At 43.7% G+C, this 22457-nt stretch overlaps 1 protein-coding gene across 1 annotated transcript in view; it reads left to right on the top strand.

Moving 5' to 3' along the window:
- LOC310773854 (lysine-specific demethylase 6A-like) overlaps positions 1-22457 on the top strand; it is a 115384-nt gene that overhangs the window by 11808 nt on the left and 81119 nt on the right. The window contains exons 3-4 of the mRNA XM_083633836.1: positions 19508-19616; positions 20160-20209. Coding sequence (XP_083489962.1) covers positions 19508-19616; positions 20160-20209 — 159 coding nt within the window. The remainder of the gene's footprint in view (positions 1-19507; positions 19617-20159; positions 20210-22457) is intronic.

Here is a 22457-nt window from a genome sequence, read left to right as displayed (position 1 = left end):
CCACGCCATGAATGAGGAAATGACTCACCTGCTGGAGGCTGGAGATACACGCTTGGGCTAAACTTTTACTCCGTGAAACACTATCGATTAAGTCCGACATCGCTCAGAGGTTTTGAGCAGCTTGAAAACAAGTTTGAAAACGTGCAGAAGTCCATCCACTCACTCACTAAAGAAACTAAGGCAACCGTGAACAGAGTTTATAATGCGGAAAAGCGCATCCGCGCACTGGAGGACAAAAACAACACAGTGAGTCCGAAAATGGATAAAATGCAAAATCGAAACCCTGCACACGCAGGTTGATGACTTAATCAGCAGGAGTAAAAGAAATAACATTCGCCTGATCAATGTAAAAGAGGAGCTGAGATTGGTGACATGGACGCTTTTGTGGCAAAATCCTGTGTTACATCCTGGACCTGAAGGAAGGCGAGAAACCACCAGAGGTGGACAGGGCACACCGGGCGCCTCGGCCACGTCCAGACCCCGGCCTGCCACCGAGGGCCATCTTCATCTGCCTACTCCGCTGGCCCGACCGTCAACTCATCCTCCAGGCTGCGGGGAAGAAGCCCCTCACCTGGGAGGGTACGCGCTTTTTCGTCGGCAGGACCTCTCCGCGTTGGTGCAACAGAAACGCGCAACATACAACAGCATCATCGAGTCAATGGATATCGCTTTGGCGTACTGTACCCAGCGAGACTCGTCATAACCAGACCGGACTATCTTTAGCACTCTTTCTAACTATAAATCCACTTCTGTTTTAATTTCCTCTCTTGCCCTCTTTTCACCACACCGCGGACACTGTGTGCCCAGCGGCGGAACAAGAGCTCAAAGTGAAACTGCCGAATATCTTTTGAGTTGGACTGGTCAATAGTACTGTGAGTAACTAAAATAAAAAAATAAAAAACGGAATTCTCTCTTCTTTAGCACTCTTTCTAACTATAAATCCACTTCTGTTTTAATTTCCTCTCTTGCCCTCTTTTCACCACACCGCGGACACTGTGTGCACTGTAAAAAAAACAAAAAATACCACAATGTGTGATTTTGTCTGGGGATTAGTGACCTGACTTTTGTTTTGTTGAAATGTTAATAAATGGGAGCAATCCCCTCTGTGCACGAAGCCTTACATATGGTAATTAAACATCAAAACACCCGCGGCTTATAGACCGGTGCGGCTTATAGAAGAAAAAAATAGTCACCTTTGAAGGTGCGGCTTATAGACCGGTGCGTCTTATAGTCCGGAATTTACGGTATATATATAGATGGAAGATTCCAGGGATTTTTTTTAATCAAATGTTGGGAAATACCTTGCCGTAGTTCTACTATGTTGCATGACAGGCCAATATTCAGTAACTTGTGTCCAAGCTTATTTTATTTATAAAAGTAAGCAAAAATACTAAACAGCCTTCATTGAAACAAGCTGAAAAAAGAGAAAACATCTGTTAGGCCTATATCCTTATTTCTCGACTCTTTCTGTTGGAGCGCTCCTGTAACAGAGGTTACCACAGTAAGTAGGCATCAAGAGTTCTTAAGGGTTCATGAGCCAAAAGGTTGAGAACCACTGGTCTAGTTATAACTGAACTATGGCAAAAATATCATATCATGCTCTTTTCAGGCAGGATCACGATCCACGATCTTATCACGATTCTTTTTCATATTGGTACAACCAAACAAATTTCAGGGTACGTAATGGTCATGAGAAACCTGGAAAAGTCATGGAAATTTAAAATACAATTTGTTTTATAAATATTTTCATGTCGTTCATTTACGCTGAGTTTCCAATAATTCATGTGCTAAGAAATAATGTTCACAAGCATGCAAACACTCTATCTATCTATCTATCTATCTATCTATCTCTTGGTTCACTATTATTTATACAGTAGGGTTGGGCGATGGGACGAATATATGGGCTATCTGCGATTGAGTCCACTGTCTGTTGCGTGATTGTCATTTGTCAATCTGCTAATTTAATGGAGAGAGACAGAGACCGATAGACAGAGACAGAGAGAGCGTGGGGACAGAGCAGACATGCGGCTCAGCACACACACACACACACACACACACACACACACACACAAACACAAACACAGAGTTGAGCTTTAAGCAGTGAGAGAGAGGCGGGGGGAAAGAAAATAAAAGGTGGAGCAGAAACGCGCTCTCCTGAGAATACGAGGCAGCAGGATGAGGGCAGATTAGTAGCAATGCGTCCTCGCATTTAAAATAACTGCCAAAGTCCGACTGAAGCAAATTAAACTCAAACTATCACAAAGATAAAGCAGCCATAGATGAGATTCAGACACTTTTTGCGCGATGAGTTCCGCTCGATCTGCCTGTTTGTCTCTGCCAGATGTTTAAAAAAAAAAAAAAAAATCATCGTCCCTGATGCTATTTTTAAGGTCCCCGGGATGACGGGAGGTCCTTTATGTCAAGGCAAGCCCTGGTTGTGTGTGTGTGTGTGTGTGTGTGTGTGTGTGCCAGTGCCAAACTAACTGCCCCTCCGTGTTGTCGTCCTCGCTGCTGCACTTTGCAAAGTGAAAAGGGGGAGGGGAGGAAAACTTTGGAAGCGTCTTTCAGACATAGAAAATGCAACTGATAGAATGTGCACTGCATGTAGCGCGATTCTAACGATCTGTCTGGAAAGGCAGATCGTGGAGCCATTCTGATCGTGAACGATCTAAGATCGTCATATCGCCCACCCCTAAACTGACTAAACTTCAGCCCTTCACACTATCTTTGGATGAGCACAAATGCAATCATACAAATTTAATTATGAAACAAACAACCTTTACTATAACATTTTTCCACGTGCCAAAGATTCTTGTTTGAAAAATAACTTTCAAAGCCTTTTTAGCCTGCTTACAACTACCTACTCGTTGAATGTCTCAGATTACCAACGGCGCTTGTCGTTTTTTGGTGGTTTTTTATTTTGAAAATCCCGGCCAGATGTGTTGTCGTCGTATAGTGCTCGCTTGGTCTTCTCTTTTTACAGTCTATAGTTTTCTCACATCATTTTATTTTGAAAGTAACGGCCGGAAACTGTCTTCCTCCTCCTCCATCACGGACCAGTCTGTTCACCGACACAACTTTTCTAACTCCACTGTGTGTTTATTGACGTACACGACACGTGGATTGTGTTGTTGATATGGAAATGGACAAATTTAACGTGCACATTCATCATTCATCCCGTCGTGGAAACACGTGCATGCTCGCTGAACTGATTGACAAATGCGCGACCGCGGTGTGAAAAGGAACATTGACTGAGAGCAGAGAGGGGGAGAGCGTGGTTCGGTTTTAACGTTACCGTCTGTGTTCGCCACCCTGTGCGAGCTCTCTCTCTCTGTCCGGGCGTGGAGAAGGCAGGCGGTCGTACTGGTGCGAGGACAGGCTTTGCAGACAGAAAGTTAACTCCTTATTTTACGGGGGCTAAAAAAGCCCCCGTCATCCCAATTCCAACGGCAATTTCAGATTTTTTTAAGGGCAAAATGCCCCCCGAGCCCCCGCTAATCTTCGACCCTGCCAGCCAGACACAACAAATTCCAACACAACTCAGAAAAACAATGTTTAATGCAATGTGATCGATGCAATATTGAGGCCAAGTCAAACAGTGGCCTCACATTTCACAGATGTTCATTTGACTTGAATCATTTGATGGAGATGGTTCATAATATTCTGCTCATTAGTCAACCAAATGCATTGTGGGATCTCATTATCAAGGATAATTAGTGTCGTTTTTCCTGCAGCTTTTTCATTTGAGTCGCATATGGCAAATCTGTTCCGATTTACTCAAAAAAGTTCCAAGTGTTTTTGTGTGCTTTCGTGCATACACATATCGACTCAAGTCAAGGGCCCGCCTGCCCTCCCTAGTCTACATGTCTCGCCACAGTTTCCACGTTATTGTTCCACGCACACACACGCAAAACTGTATCACACACCCGTGTGTCACACGGGCGCTACTGCGGTAAACTCATTCATCATCACACAGACTGATTTTCTCATAGCACGTTTGCTGCAGCAAAAAAATGCTATAAACTCACTCGTGTACAGCCCTGCAAACAACTACCGGTAATCGATGAATCGAGAAAATAATCGACAGATTAATCTGTAATGAAAATAATTGTTAGTTGCAGCCGTACAATATATATTTGTTCCGCTCTTTTCCTACTACATCTCACCCACATTGCCTAAGTAGCGTACAACTGTTACTTGCAGCTGATATCTTTGTTCAGAATGACCCCGTAAACCTGTTGAAACCATAACCTTAAATGCTCTGTGATAATGTGGGCGGTTGCAGTTTTAGTGTTGCATTGTGTTGTTCCGTCAACAGTTGTGCTAATTGAGATAATCCTCGTGGATAATTCTTCACTGATATTCAAAACAAAAAGCTGTATCTGAACATGAAGAACCTGCCTTCAATTTAGAAGATCTGAACTCCCTGACATGTTTCTTTTTTGTTAAAAGCCAGATTTGCCTGCAGTGTAAACAGGCCTCGGTGTGTGGCAGCTCATCTGTCCTGGCTCACTCCATCACTCAGCACACAGCCAGCTCAGCTGTTGAAAGACAGCCTCCCTCTTTGTCTTGTGCTTGGCCTCGCCGCCACATGTGCTGTGTGTTGTCTTGGCTATAGCGTTGACGTCTTCATCATTGTGTGAATGAAATGCAGTTGATGGCGAAGCTGCTTTTTGGCATGGACACGGCCCAAAGAAGACAAACGGCAGTGAGTACTGTGAGTGGAAATGTATTGATGGATTGTTCATTTTTATTGCCATTACAGTACTTCTTAGAGCGGCGACGATTAGTCAATTCATTTATTAGTCTATAGACGGTTTTAACTTGACAACAAAAACATTCTAAATTGAACCCCCGCTCACTTCCTGTTGCAGTGTTTGCTATGGACATAAGAGAAAAAAAAACATTCAAGTGCAGGACTGACCATTCTGTGAAAACCATCTATAGAGAGAACATTAATCTCCAACTATTTTTATAACCGATTAATCATAACCGATTAATCGCTTATTGACTTATAGACTAATTTTTACGGAAGAAATACTACAATTCTCTCATTCCAGCTTCTTAAATGTGAATATTTTTTGTTTCTTTATTCTTCGATGACAGTAAACTGATTGTCTTTGAGTTGTGGACTGTCAGGTCAGGACAAAAGAAGACATTTGCAGATGTTATCTTGGGCTTTGGGGAAAAAGCAATCGGCATTTTCACCATTTTGTGACATTTTATAGACCAAACCACTAATCAATTGGTCGATAAAGTAATTGACAGATTAATCGATAATGAAAATCAGCGTTTTTAGGATTAATATCGAGGGGAAAAAATTTCCCTGTAAATGCTTATGATATAGTATCTGCCTATGTAACTCCAATCCAAACTTAGAAGTCATATTTCTCAGTTTCACAGCTCTCGCAGTATAGCAGTATAGCAGTTGCAGCTCTGTGGCTTTGGAGGGGGTGGTGTTGGGGACCAGCTGAGCAGCTCTGTGGCTTTGGAGGGGGTGGTGTTGGGGACCAGCTGAGCAGCTCTGTGGCTTTGGAGCGGGCGGTGTTGGGGACCAGCTGAGCAGCTCTGTGGCTTTGGAGGGGGTGGTGTTGGGGACCAGCTGAGCAGCTCTGTGGCTTTGGAGGGGGTGGTGTTGGGGACCAGCTGACCAGCTCTGTGGCTTTGGAGGGGGTGGTGTTGGGGAGCAGCTCTGTGGCTTTGGAGGGGGTGGTGTTGGGGAGCAGCTCTGTGGCTTTGGAGGGGGTGGTGTTGGGGACCAGCTGACCAGCTCTGTGGCTTTGGAGGGGGTGGTGTTGGGGAGCAGCTCTGTGGCTTTGGAGGGGGTGGTGTTGGGGAGCAGCTCTGTGGCTTTGGAGGGGGTGGTGTTGGGGAGCAGCTCTGTGGCTTTGGAGGGGGCGGTGTTGGGGACCAGCTGAGGCACTTGTTTTATGTGATCTCGGTGTGGCGTCAGGGGAACTTGAGTGCCAGGGAAGGCCACCCTTGGCTCTGTTTGATTAGCCTGGTTAAAACCATCCGGATCCGTGAACTCAAATTCAAAGTTTTCTTTCTTGGATCTGTCTGGACTCAGCGCTGGGTGGAAGTAGCCAGTCCCTCAGCCAATCAGCATTGGATCCAGTCAAATCCAGATCCACTCGGAAGAAGGGCGAAATAATGTCTTTTCTGCTGAGAAACTATACTCCTGTTCATAACTCTACTCCTGTTCATAACTCTACTCCTGTTCATAGAAACTATACTCCTGTTTATAACTCTACTCCTGTTCATAGAAACTCTACTCCTGTTCATAACTCTACTCCTGTTCATAACTCTACTCCTGTTCATAGAAACTATACTCCTGTTCATAACTCTACTCCTGTTCATAGAAACTATACTCCTGTTCATAACTCTACTCCTGTTCATAGAAACTCTACTCCTGTTCATAGAAACTATACTCCTGTTCATAGAAACTCTATTCCTGTTCATAGAAACTCTACTCCTGTTCATAACTCTACTCCTGTTCATAACTCTACTCCTGTTCATAGAAACTCTACTTCTGTTCATAGGCGATTCTAGGCTTTCCAACCAGGGGGTGCACCATCACGGTCAAAAGTATACCCCGAGTGGGGGTTTTCCCGGGCTGTGCCCCCCTGGGATTTTGTTTGGACATTCTAAAGTCAAATGCATTAACTCATTCACCGCCAATGACGTCTTTGACGTGTTATCAGCAATGGCCTTCCCCGCCAAGGACGTGTTTGACGTGTTTTTGTTTTTATTGGTGCAGCGCCTGCAGCAAACACTTGCCCAGCCTGTCACACAGACACAGGTCCCTGCCTTCAAAGGGTAGCCGACAGCACGCGATCAAACACATACCGCAGCTGTTGTTTTATAAATTGAGCAAGAGGAATAGCAGAGAGCGGGTAACGCTTCCTTGTGCAGACAGGAGAAACGCCATTGTAACGCCGAGCTGGAGTCGCCTTCCTCTGTGCCAGCCAGGAGAAAACGGGAGAAAGTAATCAAGAGATGTGTTTGATCATCGGAGGAATGAGGAAATGATCGATCAGTTTGCGAGGGCGGTGAGGACGTGTTGAATAGCCGAGGGGAAAACGGGAACGATCATAGATATGACAGGGAGACATGGACGAGGACGGTGTACCAGAACAAATCAAAATAAACACAGGAACAGCTAGGCAGCAGCGGGCAGAAGGCACTCACAGCAGCCCGCTGTCCTTCTCAAGAGCTCTACAGTTGGTTCATGAAATCGCTGGGCTGCTCGCCCTCCAGTGTTGCTCCTGGCCAATCCCAGCGCCACAGGGCGTGGTTATTGCTTATCCTATGTTGGGTTAGAAATCTAAAAGGGGGATCGTGTGTGTGTGTGTGTGTGTGTGTGTGTGTGTGTGTGTGTGTGTGTGTGTGTGTGTGTGTGTGTCTGTCTGTCTGTCTGTCTGTCTGTCTGTCTGTCTGTCTGTCTGCACACTCACTGTAAAAAAAAGCACTTCATGTGTGTATATATATATATATATATATTTTTTTTTTGTCATTTGTGTCCTAACGAATAATATTTACATGTCTGATGTCAATACAGTTCAAAATAAAAGAATTGAGAGTGAGTTATGCCTGAGATTGTGCCCTTTTACAAAAATGCTTTTTTCTCCCTTTTCTCTTCCCAGACAGGCTTTTTTGGTGAACATGGGGTGTATAAAAAGGGTTATAAGTAGAGTACAGAACATGCTAAAAGCTAACTTTCTTTTTGGGGGTGAAAGTAGAGACTTAGATCTTCATTTCGAGGTATTGGACATCACTGTAGTCCTAGTACAGAATTTACTGTGGGTCTTGAAAGATGACCAAACATTATGGAAATACTTGGCCTGTGCCAAAAATGCCAGTCAGATATTGGCAGTGAATGAGTTAATCTGGTGCAGTCTGAAAGCAAAATGAAGAGGCTAGTACATCTATGAAGAACTGCAAACATCACATTAATATCCTCTTCACTGCGTAGCCTTATTTGGGTCACGGTTCGGTTTGTGCACGACGTGCACCAACGTAAAATCGCCAGTGCTCCTGTTCTTGTTTAATTGTTGTTATTGAGTATTTCTGCCATAACTGCACTTATGGCTGTTTAAAGTCGACAAACATTGATGTTACTGCTCGAGCTGGAGAGCTATGGAGGCAGCCATTACTGTTTAGTGTTTACACTGTTTACATTACAACAGGAACTCATGTTAGCAGCAGGGAGCGATTAGCTAAAGCTCAAGTTCGTTGATGTAGTAGCTAAATCTGTGGCTCGATTTTTTTTTTTTTTTAATGGAATATCTTAGTTTCAACTGTATTGAGCTAACAACGGGCAGCTTTGTGTTTATATGTGTGGTTTGTGTGGAGTTTTGGGGAACTCACAATCTCTATTTCAAGTTAGCTTGCTAGGTCAGCACTAACCCCTGCTTGAAGAAGAAAAGAAGTGGGGCCGGGGGGAAGCAACGAGACTTGGGGAAAGGTGACCAGTCCACGTGACTTGCTGCGACCAGTTGTTAGAATTGGCGGAGCCTGCGGTGAACCATCTATACAGTAATAGAAGATCTATGCTACACAGATGTGGATCAAGCGGTCATTTTGCCCTCGTTCCCTGCCCTCTTAGCACACAGACATTTTCAGGAAAAGACGTAATGGCATCAGGTTAATCATTGGTCAGACATCAGACATTATTGACTTTCTTTGAAGTAGCTCTGCAACAGGAAGTTTGAAACGCTGCCAAAAGAGAAACTAAAGGTTTTCTTATGGTGCATCGTGAGGTGCTGAGGCCCTTTTTGCTTCACCCTTTTCTTGTGGCGACACTGAAAAATATGAAAGCATGATTAAACCTCCTCAAGATCATTGTCGCTGCCCAAGAGCTCGTTTATCCTCTATTTTCGTAACCAAAATAAATTTGTCCGTTTCAAACGATGTAACCGTCACAGTCCAGTGCCCACACACCTCCATGCGTCTTTCATGTTGCTATCGTGTTAAGCAATGCATCCACTAGTGGGCAATAGAGAGTCAAATGTGTGTGTGTGTGTGTGTGTGGGTGGTACTGCTCCGTTTCAACTGTATCCGTAAGCTTTCAGAAAACGTGCAGAATTACGCACGAAATGAACGCAGAGTACGGACAGAAAGCTCCGTCTATGCGTATCTGTATTTAACGTTGAGCTTAATTGGGCCATTAGGCTTACTTGTGTGGTGTGACAAAGACCAGGGCAGCAGAAATGATCAATTTGAGTTTATATTAGGGGTGCACCGATCGATCTGCACGCAATCTGTATCGGCCGATTTGGACCTCAAATATGTGATCTGCTGTTTCCGATATTCCTTTAATTTTGCCGATCGCATAGCCGATCATGCTGCACGTGAGAAACATGAGGCAGCCCATTTTCATGTCTTCAATGTCTATCGTTTAACTTTCATATTGTGCTCTAACGTTTATATCATTGTGTTGCAAAGCACACGCTTTGCTTTCATCAGTGTACTCACCTCCATGCACACACCGCACCAGACTGTCAACACACCTCTTGCGTCTTTGAATCACACAAATCAGCTGGTGATTAGAGCAGACTCCGCAGAGAGAAGTTATCTCCAGTCCTCCCGCCTACCGAGGCATTTGCATGCTGTTAAATCCGTGTGTATTAAAATCCCAGATTAACGTGGTAGTCGGGGTAGTGCACGCGCACACACAGACAATTTCCACGCAAGCATTGATGTTCCCGCGGGCACTTTGAAGGAAGCGAAAGTGTGCTGCTATGTGGATGTGCGCTCCATTCAGACGGATGCGCTAATTAATGCCACTACTCAGATGGAGTTTAGCTCGTGTGTAGCTTGTGATTCTGTTGTTTCTCCCGTCATGTAACCCTGTCACCATTATGTAGATCGCACTCATAGTGCTGCTAATTATAACACTGTAACTCGGCCTCGATGGGCGGGTCGTTTTGATGTTCGTTCGATGCGGATCCCAATGTATGACGGTTATTGTGCATAACCCCGGTTCTATGAGTGGGAGCTCTTTGGCTTTAGTCATGGTTCAAGACTGGTGTTTAAGAGTAACTGACTTACAGTTTACCTAATTATCATTTATATATTATTAGTTGTTAATTATCACTATAATTGGCCTATATAACAGCAAGCTTGGTTACTGACCTGTTTGTATATTTTATTGCCTCCTTTTTCCAGACCACACACAATCCTACTATTCCTGTCATAATGCTGTAAAAAGCCTATACTGCTGTACTGTACTGAAGAGAACTGACAACTAAACGGTTGAACTCCCATCTGTCTCATGTTGGCAGTTTCCTTTAGCCTACAAAATATAAAATAAATATATATATATATATCGGTGATCGGTAATCGGTAATCGGTGATCGGTCGATGATCGGTTGGGCAGATATTTCTCATAGGTGATCGGCAATCGGTGATCGGTGGCAAAAAACGTGATCGGTGCACCCCTAGTTTATATACATAGTTCTCTGTATCCCAGGCTAAATACTTTCATTATTCAATTAAATGCACTTCAGCTTTATTGACGGTGTAATGCAGAAGCAGAGGTGAAGTCACCTCACCGATTTGGTCGGTGTTTGTATGTCACTCAATCCAAATTCCTGTTGGGTTTTGGTTCTAGAGCTTCCAGACTGTGTGTGTTTGTGTTAGGGGTGTCAAAAATAATCGATTATAAGAGGCATCGCGATGCGGACGTGCACGATTCTGCATCGATTCACAAATGTCAAAAATCGATTATTAAAAACAAGGCCAGGTCGAAACCTGGCATAGGGCCGGTGTGCTCAGTAAAGTGCAGAACTCTGCCAAGGTGTATTGTGCTTAATGTATTAATTAAAAGCGTTATTGATAATGAAGTAGCCTATGCCTCATCATGTTCATTCAGGGATACTATGATGACAGTGGTTTGGGGCCCCTACTCTGATGTGGCATAGGGCCCCAAAAGGCCCAGAAGCGGCCCTGCAATCCCTCTCTCTCTCAGCCCGTATGACAGGCTGACAGGCAGATGATCATGAGGCAGGGATGCAAATCATTCCTCAGCACATATACGCGGTGGTAAAACATTTTTGAAGGATGTCCTGGTCGAGGTGTATGTTGTAGGCTTGTTGTAGGCTACATGCTTTGCAGTATAACGTTATGCTGGAATTATGCTTGAAGTTTGGGCTGTCGCATGGAAATGAGAGACACTGATTCTTGATGAGGAAACGTGTGGAGCTTTTATACACTGTGTGGGTGCTTGTGCTCGCGGAAGTGAGCTGGAGTCTTGAAAACTCCACTTTGTCCGACCAGCCGCGTCCACGTAGTTACACAATTCGGGGTGTGCACGGCCAGGCGAAAACAGTCTACCTTGTGGAAGGGCGCGTCTGCTGATTTGACTCACTTTTCCGTGCGGACACTCGCCGATGCAGGAAGCAAATGAGACCTAAGCGCTTGTTGTAGACTACATGCTTTTGCAGTATAGCATTCGTTTTCCGTCCCGTTCAAACTCAAAGACGCACGGGTATTTCACCTTGATGACAATTTCCTCGTCCTTTGTTGTGCGGGGGTGCGGGCGCGGACGCCGACCAGATTATTTAGCGAAAAACTGTAATGGAAACACAGCTACTTATAGGCTACTTATGGTTATTTCGTATAATCCGACATTAGTCTAAATGAATCAACGTGACAACATTATTAACAGTATAATCACTATCAAGATATTTCGTCTTAAAAGACTTGTCATGTCATGTCATGGGCGAAATGAACATGTTGCTCTTCTTAACTCTGTCACCTGTGACACGCCCCCCCACACAGCACTGTTGGGCTGTTTCTTGTGCGGCTGGGTGGATGGAAGCTCCGATCAGTATTATGTCCGAGGAGCAAACTTATTCGTCTGATCGACTTTATGGTGACAAGAAGCATGCACATTCACAGCTGCTTTATATTAGGACGTCAAAGGGAGAAAAAAAAAGACGATACATGTCAAGTCCTCAAAAATCAAATCAATAAATTCCTAGTCGGATCCAGAGAGGCGCCAGACGGTGAAATGTCCGACGACCGGGGCCATTTCTCAATACCAAGAATGCATTCTTGTTCTTGTGTTCTTGGGGAGAACGTTCTTGCTAGTCGTTCTTGGAAGAATTAACTTGCTAGGTCACAAGCACACATGACGCTGTTGGCAGTTTGAGACGATGCGTTCTTGAGGGTATTGCGCAATACCAGCGCAGAGGCCGCCTGCAGTACTACACAAATAAAAAGCTCAGCTGATGTAGATGCAGCCAATTGTGCTCTGGAAGTTTTTGCCATTTTTCGCCATAAATGTTCGTAAAGTGGCACTTATTGAAACCTACTACCCTGCTTGTAGGCATCAAAAGTCATCAGAAATTAATTTAGTGATGAAATAAAACTTTAAATTGTAAAAAACTTTCCGGAGCTTATGGCGTCTTCTCTGCTGCGTTCTGCCTCTGCTTATGCCGAAATGCATGCTGGGTAGAGATGCTGCGATCGAAATTTTTCAATTCCGATCCGATTTCGATATTTTAGCTCAAAACCGATCCGATTCCGATCAAATTTCGATACCCGATTCGATACCGATTTCGATCCGATACCGATACAGCACATATTTAAGTCTCTCTATGCTGTCTGATAGCTAGCAGGCAACAAACATTTTTAGGGTTAGGTATGTATGTGTGTGCTTTGGTAATATAGTATGTAAACGATTTAGTTCATCTAATTCATTTGATGTAAAACTAAAACATAACAATCAAATTAGGGCTGGGCGAGATGGATGATTTAATATTCCATAGCTCTGACCTAAGCAAATCTGACATCACTATTGTGATATAATATTTTTTTTAGTAAAGTGTATCACTCAATAGTCAATACAAAAAATAATGGCTTTTATAGAACCGAAAGCCTAGCTGCTTAGTCTGCAGATAAAACATAAAAAATTACATTTAGACTCTTATTGGCATGACGGCAACATATAAGCGGTCTGAATTTTGCATGGGGCCAGTTCTATAGTGAGGCATGGAAAGCCTCACTATACGCCATCATATCTGTGTCGTTTCACTTTTGACTGAAAAATGATGCCTGTAGTCTAGATTAAAGAAAATACATGTATGTGATGTTGACAATTATGTAGGCTATGCGCATTCGTTTTCCTTATAGATCATGAGTGCTCCGCAGCTAGCTACGTTAGCTTGCATGTAACGTTTAGCGTTAGTTGATTTTGGAGATACAAACCCTGGACGTTTCATTTTGAGTAGGCTAATGCATGAGGTTCTCTATGGTTTACGCCAGCTCTGGGAGTATGAAATGCTTTAAATGCGGGGGTTTTGGTCACAACAAGCTTGTGGATCGCTGCCCTGCAACTAGATAGCCTAACCAGCTAGCTAACGTTAGCCATCATCACAACAAACGTTAACGCCAAAACAAATCCGCTGCCTCATCCCCACGTTTGGTTTAGCGTAACGCCAGCTCAGACTTTCCCCTAATCTCAGAAACCTTGTGGGACATGTATTGCAAATTGCAATAGTGGTTGTTTTGTTATAATTTGAAACTGTCAAACTGGTGCGGACGCGTGATTTCTAATCGCACATAGGTTAAGGACGGGTGTGTCTGACGTTTTGGCCCTGGCCATCCTAGGCTCAACGCGGCCTCTGTGCTGCCGCTGCTGCTGCTGCATGCTGGATAGAAATCCTGGAGCGGAGTCATGGAATGGAGTGCTTATATCGGAGCCTTGGATCGGTCATTTTCGCTGGAATCCGATCCGATCCGATCCATGTTTTTTGGCTGATATCGCACCGATATCCGATCACATGATCGGATCGCAGCATCTCTAATGCTGGGATATCTGCCTTGCCAAGTTGACACAAGTCACCAACCAGAGCATCCTCGGTAAAGTGGGCGTGTCGAGAACATTCGCAACAAGCATCCGTGCTAAAATGGTCTGGGCGACAGAGTGGAATGTAAGGGCCCTGCTGTGCATGCACACCGGCCCCAAAAATAGATATATATATTTTTATTATCGAATAAAATATAATGGAAGTACATGCAGTTGTTTATTTGGATCATGATACAATGCAATTCCAAATGCACTTTTTATTTAAAAGTAGCCACACAGTGAGAAAAAATAAAGTGAGATCGATAATCGTAATCGAATCGAATCGTAGCCTTCTGAATCGTAATCGAATCGTGAGGCCAGTGAAGATGCACAGCCCTAGTGTGTGTGTGTGTGAGGCTACATTCCACACAACTACGTTTTTGTTAAACGCATAACTTTTGCTATGTTTTTACGCCTCGAGTCCACACTTCTCTCCAGTGTTTTCAAACCCCTAAAACAGAGACTTTTGAAAGCGCTGTTGTCCCCGTTTTAGTTTGAAAATTCTGGGGTTGCGTTTTAATCTGGACAAGCAGAAACGATGATGCAGACACCACGACAGATACTTCCAGCCACCCAGTGGAGCTACTACTGTGAGAACAGACAGCCATGAAACAGAGTGGAAGTGAGCGAGTGTTGACCCATACTGTAGTCAAACTTTTGATTTGTCAGAAACGGTTCATTTTTTAAGTACATTTGAGGTGTGTGTGTGTGAGAGAGAGAGAGAGAGAGAGAGAGAGAGAGAGAGAGAGAGAGAGAGAGAGAGAGAGAGAGAGAGAGAGAGAGAGAGAGAGAGAGAGAGAGAGAGAGAGAGAGAGAGAGAGAGAGAGAGAGAGAGAGAGAGAGAGAGAGAGAGAGAGAGAGAGAGAGAGAGAGAGAGAGAGAAATACCTATGCTATAGTAACTTCACAGCAGCCTAGAAACCTGCGCTGTTTTTAGCCATGTTGCTTGTTGGAGCACCGGTGAAGATTTCAGCTAAGAACAGAGTGTAAAACAGGGGTGCCCAATATTTTTACACTTCAGATCTACTTAAAAAAAAAAATCAACAGCGCAAGATCTAGCTGTCCACCCTCCCCCCCCCCGCTGTAACAGTAAACCTGATAATCTGACTTTGTTTGTACACAGCAAAGCATAATTACTAAAAAAAAAAAAAAAAAACTCATATCCCATAATTGTGTGGGTAAGACATGACCATAAATGAAATGCTGTTTAGAATTTCAATGATAAGCAATAATCTATGAGCAATAAACAGTATTTGTTCATGAATATTTAAATTGTCCGTTTGCAATAAACATGCATGGACTGGCTGGTTGAATTACTCATCCAAAAATGATTTTGGGATGTACCGGTAAGTAGGGATGGGCATTTCTAGCAAAAACACTATTCGAAATTCGCTGGCCAAATTCGAATTTAATTCGAATTTCGAAAATAAATAAAAAAAAATGTAAAAAAAAAAAAAATTTTTTTTTTTTTTTTTTTTTTTTTTTTTTGTGAGTGAAATGTTGCATTGTCTCCCCTGATTCTAAGTCTACGGCTTTATTAATTAATATAAAAAGCTTCTGCTGTGGATTTTTAGCTCAAACAAGCATTGCACCACTGAAGTAAAGAACATGTTACATGACATTGACATTTTCGAAAATAAAAAACAGTTTTGACAATCATGAGTGGTTCATTAAATATTTAGTAGGCTCAGGTCTGAGTGCCAAAGGGGTGCCAAAGTCACCCCCTCTCCCTCTTCATGGGATTTCATCTGCCATTAATTTTTCCATAAACCTTGCTTAAAATGCTTATAAAAATTGTTTTACTTGCTCAAACCAAGCGATTTGACTATACTTAGAATCAGGGGAGACAATGCAACATTTCACTCAAATTTTTTTTTTTTTTTTTTTTTTTTTTTTTCGAATTTCGAATTTCAATAATAAAAGTCGACCTTGATAATAACAACGATTATTCGAAAATTCGAAATTCGATGCCCATCCCTACCGGTAAGCACCCTGAGATCTACCAGTAGATCCCGATCTACTGTTTGGTGACTGCTGGTGTAAATGATGTCTTTTCAAGTGAACTTGGCCTCTCAGGGCTTTTGGAGACTTGGATTGCGCCAGGTGAGCACTAAGAAAGCCCCCCCCCCCCTTTAATCATCACCTCTGTGGTCAACAACACGGAGGGACAGCTGATGCTTGCTGTGCCTGTTATTTGGTTGTGAATTTCCTCTTCCCCTTAAATGAAGAGAAGTTCTTTAATTGTTATCTCGCCAGTCCTGTCCATTTCTTCTTTTGTAGATTGTTGGTGCAGTGGTAAGCGCTGTCGCCTCACAGCTCGAAGGTCCTGGGTTCGATTCCCACCTGGGACGCTGTGAACGCTGAAGGAATGCGTGCCCGTTCGCATGTCCTCGAGTGCCCACCGCCCGGGTGGGGTCGTCAAAAGGGCCTTTCTGTGTGGAGTTTGCATGTTCTCCCCGTGCCTCCCGGGGGTTTCCTTCATAAGCCGTTTTCCCACATGCGTACCTGAAAATTACCTGTAAGTCAATATCGGACATTTCCCGGAATTTCCCTTCACACCTGAGCGCTGGCATGTGAGAATCTAGGAGCGAAATTTCCTGTATGTTGGGGGGCGGGGGGAGGGGGGAGCTTATTTGGGGGGTCGGGTTTAGATCAATAAGGTGTTTTCGGGTTGTACTTGGGCTGCAAACTCATTTAAAGTATGCAAATCGAAGTTGTTTATGACAAGAATAATGTCACGTTACTCCGGGACTGCTCAACCCATGACAGAGCCACTCTCCCCGGCTTGGCAGAGTGAAGAGCTCCGCCCGCGCGTCCCCGCTGCCTGGAGCACAACGGCTCGTGCTCGCGCTCTAAAAGGCAGGCTCCCACACGCTGCTGTCTGGCCAGCAGAAAGTGCTCCAGACTCGGTGTGATAATCCTGTAACAGCATTTGAGCTTATTCAGGTAAGATATTAATAATGTAATGACACATTCAGCGATAAACTGTCTACAATGAAGACATGTGTCAAATATGACAACGTGGTGTTCAGTATTTTAAGAGCACGGGTTTTTTTTCATTTCCTGAAAAGTTGGCGATTTGGAGATAAGTGGCTTTCATTGCACAGCGGCGAAATGCACGAAGCGAAATGTGGAAGTAGTTTGCTTTGATGTGCGCGAATGATTAGATGATGCAAGCTGGAAGTGAATGTTAAGCAACGTGTGTACACCTCGGCCATGATGAGAGAAGGACCGGTGTCGCGGAAAATGACTGAACCCGTTTCTCACTTGTGTGCCTATCGCGGCATACCGCTCTTCTGACTGGCTCGAAACTGGTGAAATCTCCGCGACGACGGGGTCGCGCTTATACCGGCACGACGACTTTCCCACATGCAGGCATTAGACCACGTTCCGGTCATTTAGCGGTACAAAGCGCATGTGGGAAAACGGCTATATAGGAACCCCTTCAACAAAACATGCAATATCCTGGTTGCTGATGTGGTGCCTCCTCTGGTCGTTAAGGGCGCCTGTTCGGAGGGAGGGGAACTCGTTGGAATAGTGTGATCCTCCCACGTGCTATGTCCTACCGGTGAAGCTTCCCCTGTCAGGTGAAAAGAAGCGGCTGGCTAACTGCCCATGTCTCGGAGGAAGCATGGAGCCAGTTTTCGGCTCTCCCCAGATCGGCAGAGGGTGGAGCAGCAACCAGGATCAAACCGTCAGTTTGGTGAATGAATGCCCGTGCGGTGCGAAGGACGACGGTAAATCCAGAGCGCACCTGTGCGGTGCAGCGTGCTCTCTCTCTCTATCTCTCTCTCTATCTCTATCTCTCTCTCTATTAGGGCTGTCAATCTCCCTCTATAATCAAATTCGAATTTCAGTGCTTTATACATTTTAATATTCGAATTATATTCGAATATTTTAATTCATTTTTAATTGAATAAAAAAAAAAAAAAAAAAAAAAAAAATGTTTTTTTGGATAAAATAATTGATAATAAAAAAAGACACAGCCTTTGTTTGAGCTCCTTATCAATAAACAAATAAGTAAACTTTGCCAAAACAACAATGAGCCATGAACAAAAAAAAATCAGTCACGTATTGCACTTAAGAGCTACATGTTTACATTCAGTATAGCAGCTTCAACAGTCAACTTCAGTTAACAATGAATGAACATACATTTTAAGAGCTACAGGTAGGTTTACATCAGTATAGCAGCTTCAACAGTCAACTTCAGTTAACACTCTTTTCTTCAAGTATGTTGTCAGAACTTGTCACTGTTCTAGTGTTCTAAAAAAAAAAAAAAAAATTAAAAAATTAAATATTCGTTTTAAAAAAATAATAATAATCGAATTTCGTTCATAATTATTAAATTCGAATAATATTCGAATATCAAAATTCGTTTCAACAGCCCTACTCTCTATCTCTCTCTATCTCTCTCTCTCTATCTCTCTCTCTCTATCTCTCTCTCTGCAATCGTGTGTCCCTCTCCTTGGATTCCTCTGCGCTCCTGTAGCCTGTAATAGAACCTAATGCAGTCGTACGAGGGTCTGCGATAAGCGATCGCTCCAAATGATACAGCAAATCAGCAATAATAAAATAAAAATACGGCAATTTTCTTTTTCTATCCCGCATCAGACTCAGAGGAGCAGAGGGGCGGGGCAGCGCTGTCAGTGTCACTCACTGTGTGTGTGTGTGTGTGTGTGTGTGTGTGTGGTCTGTGTGCGCTAACTGTGCGCTGCGATCAGACATCTCTGGATTAGACAAGTAGGTAGAGGAAATCGACATCAACCATATATTTATTGCCAAATCATGCTTTATTAACCCTTGTGCTATGTTTTAATATACTTACCGTTCACATCGCCTCCCACAAAGTCAGGGGGGGGGGGGGGGGGATCGCATTGGCAACAAACACTGTTGTATGCAAATTAACCAATTGACCGACATGCTTAACCGGTCACAAACGTTCTCCCAACCCTTGACATCCTTATTTGATACACCCCCTTATACGTATTGACAGTAGCGCGTCAACACCTCGGATCCAGATCATGTCTGTATGTTGCCAGAAAAAAGTGTTGCAGCAAGATAGGAGTGGGTGGTATGGCCTTGAATTCATATCACAATATCAATTGCCGCATTGATTGTAGGATTGGGTGATTGGATGAAAACATTGTGGACCGGCCACAGACTGTGTTCATTGGCAGTGGGACTTCCTTTGATTGATTCCTTTTTTGACAAATATACCTACTTTTGTGCTCGAAGTGAAAATGAAAATAAAAAATGTAGTGACGCGTCATGTCAATTTGATTCTGACATTCTGACTGAGGGCGACCTGGCATGTTAACTACTCTAGCTAGCTAACTGTCAGCTACGTTAGCTAAGCCTGCTGCCTGCCGCTGTAACAATGTTCCCCGGGCTCAAAACGCCACTAAATGACCAATTTGAGTTAACTGTTGTTAGCCTGTTCGAGTCACACTCTTTCCATTAAGCCCATCAGCGAAGCTATCAATTCTATTATTGTGACAACCCAAACACAAATACACACACACACACACACACACACGCACACACACACACACATACACACACACACACACGCACACACGCACACACACACACACACACACACACACACACAATGTCCTGAGTTTGAGGCAGTTTGTCCTTGTGTGGTCCCCAGGCTGTTCGCTGCTACGATTCGCTCATCCTGAAAGCCGAGGGCAAAGTGGAGCCAGAGTTATTCTGCCAGCTAGGCCACTTCAACCTCCTTCTGGAGGATTACTCGAAAGGTGAGTGTGTCTCTTCTCTCCTCTCATCAGTTGGTATGAATAATTAATTCCTCACACAGCCTATTGTTTATGTTCAGACATACTAAATCAAATGACCGTGGGTTTAACATGCAAACACACTTGTATTGCTATATCTGAGTGCTTAGTTTCCATTGACCTGCATTCATTTCTGAGCAGCTAATTCTCACCACTAAAGGCCTAGTCCTAATCTGACCCCCCCCCCCCCCCCCCCCCCCCCCTCTCTTGTTAAGACCTCCATATGTGAAAACTGAATATGCCTTGAAGGGCTTTGGGATGTGTGTGTATCTTTACTTCCATGCACACAGAGCAGCCAACTGTCAGTTTAGTGTATTGTAATCCAGACAGACACACACACACACACACACACCATTGTCTCCTACTACCTCTTTGTGGTTTTCGTCACCTTTTGTAAATTTGGCGACATCAATCGTCACATGATTGTAAATGCTGGCTGCGTTTCGTCCACGGTGTTGCGGTCAGATATCCCGACTAACTCTCAGCTTCCCTCTTCTCTAATTACAGCATTATCGGCATACCAGAGGTACTACAGTTTACAGTCAGACTACTGGAAGGTAAGACGCACGCACACAACGCACAAACACACACACACACACACACACACTCACTCGCTTACCCACTCACTCACACGCTTACATCCTGTCAGTGGCACTCTTGGCAGTCTGCGTCTCTTTCTCAACACACTGTCACGATCACCCAGCACACAGGGTAGATGGATGGTCATGATTGGGTTGGTTTCTGGGGTGCCGTGCGGTTTCAGGTTTCGTGTTGAGTCATTTTGAGCTTCTCTCCTCGTGTATTGAGATTCTGCGGTGAGACTGCAGGCTGGTTATTGGCATTCTTATGAAAATCACACGATTGCAATGAGCTGTACCAAGTAGCTGCACGGTTATGTAAATATGTATGCTTTGTAGGGATATACAATATGGATTTATTTCCAGCAGATATGCTGACCGTTAAATATCTGCTTCTCATGGCCGATAACCGATATGACAACCAATAACAATTTCACATTTTTCTATTTTTCCATTTTAAAAAGATCTTAACCTGTAGTTTATGCACACTTGGTGACCTGGGGGTAAGAAAGGCAGATGTAGTGAGCAAAAATGGATGATTTAATATCCCATAGCTTTAACCTAACCAAATCTAACTGAGATCACTATTGTGAACACAAAACTAAGAACAGACATGAAGCGTCTAATTGATGATTGAAAAGTATCAATTAACGTTACTCTTTACTGTCCAACACATGCCTTTACTGCTCAACACATGCCAGTTCGGAGAAATTGATTTACAACGAGAGACTGATTGTTTGTAGGCTATGCATTCATTGATTAACACTGACCGCTGAGTGCAGACTGGCTGCTGCACTCGTCCTTATGTCATGTGTTGTGCAGCCAGACAGACAGAGCGCATATACCCCACAGCCCAGCCCCTTTCGCGACCTTCCGGGTATAATGATCCCCTCCAGAGTCCCATAGACTTCTATGCCACTCTCACGCCCAAGCTGTCTAAATCAGCGATACGCACGTCTGCTTATAGGTGGCTTTGAAATGTTTCTGTGACACTTGAAAATACATGCGTATTGCTGATTTATACAGCTTGGGCGTATAAGGGACTCTGGAGGGGAACAGCTAAGGAACACCATGGATGCTAGGGCTGTGAACCTTCACTGGCCTCACGATTCGATTCGATTACGATTCAGAGGGCTACGATTCAATTATAAAACGATTATCGATGCATCTCGATGCATCTTAAATCGATGCATCACTTTTTTTCCCCAATACATGATTTATTTTTTCTCACTTTTTTCTCACTGTGTGGCTACTTTTAAAATAAAGTGCATTTGGAATTGCATTGTATTATGATCCATAATTAAAATGCAAATGCATTTACTTCCATTATATTTTATTAATACAAATGCTGCCCTCTGTTACAAGAGTTAGCCAACAGGTGGCAGTCAGGGTTCCAAGAATGCAGGAAAGCCACAGTAAAAGTGGAGAGTGCAGAAGAAGAAGCACAAGCTTCACTGACGTTAACCTTTACTCACGTTAAGTTGCAATAAAGAACGAGTCAAAACATCACCTGACTGGACATCCATCATATAAACATGCATGGTGCCAGAAGCAGAACCTTGATGATGCGACAGGACACAAAATAACAGGCTGGACACCATTCCACCGGAGCGTTCAACATTTGATCAGCAAAAGTGCTAAAGCTAGCTGCTAGCCGACGAACAGCTTGTATCTCCGTAACCGTAACTCGTAGAGACTCGGGGTGGCAGCGTTAGATTCGAGGTGAAAAAATACATAGTCCTTTACAGGCATCACGATTTGACCTTCTGTTTCCCAGAAAATGTAGATAATGTAATAATAGATTTTTGACATTTGTGAATCAATGCAGAATCGTGCACAGAATCGCGATGCATCTTATAATCGATTATTTTTGACACCCCTAATGGACACGTAGTTCTGTTATAGCCTACTAGTTTCTGGAGTCGCGGATAAGGATGTGTGAAGAGAGGGGGGGGGGGAGAGAAGCAATTTTTTTTGCAGATCTCAAAAGCAGGTAAACCACTGTGGGATTAGTGAGAATGTTGCTAAAAGGAGGAGAGAGTGATGAGCGCGTCAGTGCGCCCTGCAGCCTGTCATCAGCTGAAACACTGCATGGGGCGGCTGCATGATGTGCTCTTCAAAGTGGAAATTCATTCACCAGCAACACATTTTTGTTCTGAGCATTTAAAATTAGTTTCTGCTGATTTTATTAGACTAATTCCGACACCTGCAGTAACATAATTCATTT

The sequence above is a fragment of the Poromitra crassiceps genome (assembly GCF_964638095.1).
Source record: "Poromitra crassiceps genome assembly, chromosome: 3".
Taxonomy (NCBI): Eukaryota; Metazoa; Chordata; class Actinopteri; order Beryciformes; family Melamphaidae; genus Poromitra; species Poromitra crassiceps.
Note: the sequence above shows the minus strand (reverse complement) of the source record. Positions and strands in the feature narration are given on the sequence as shown.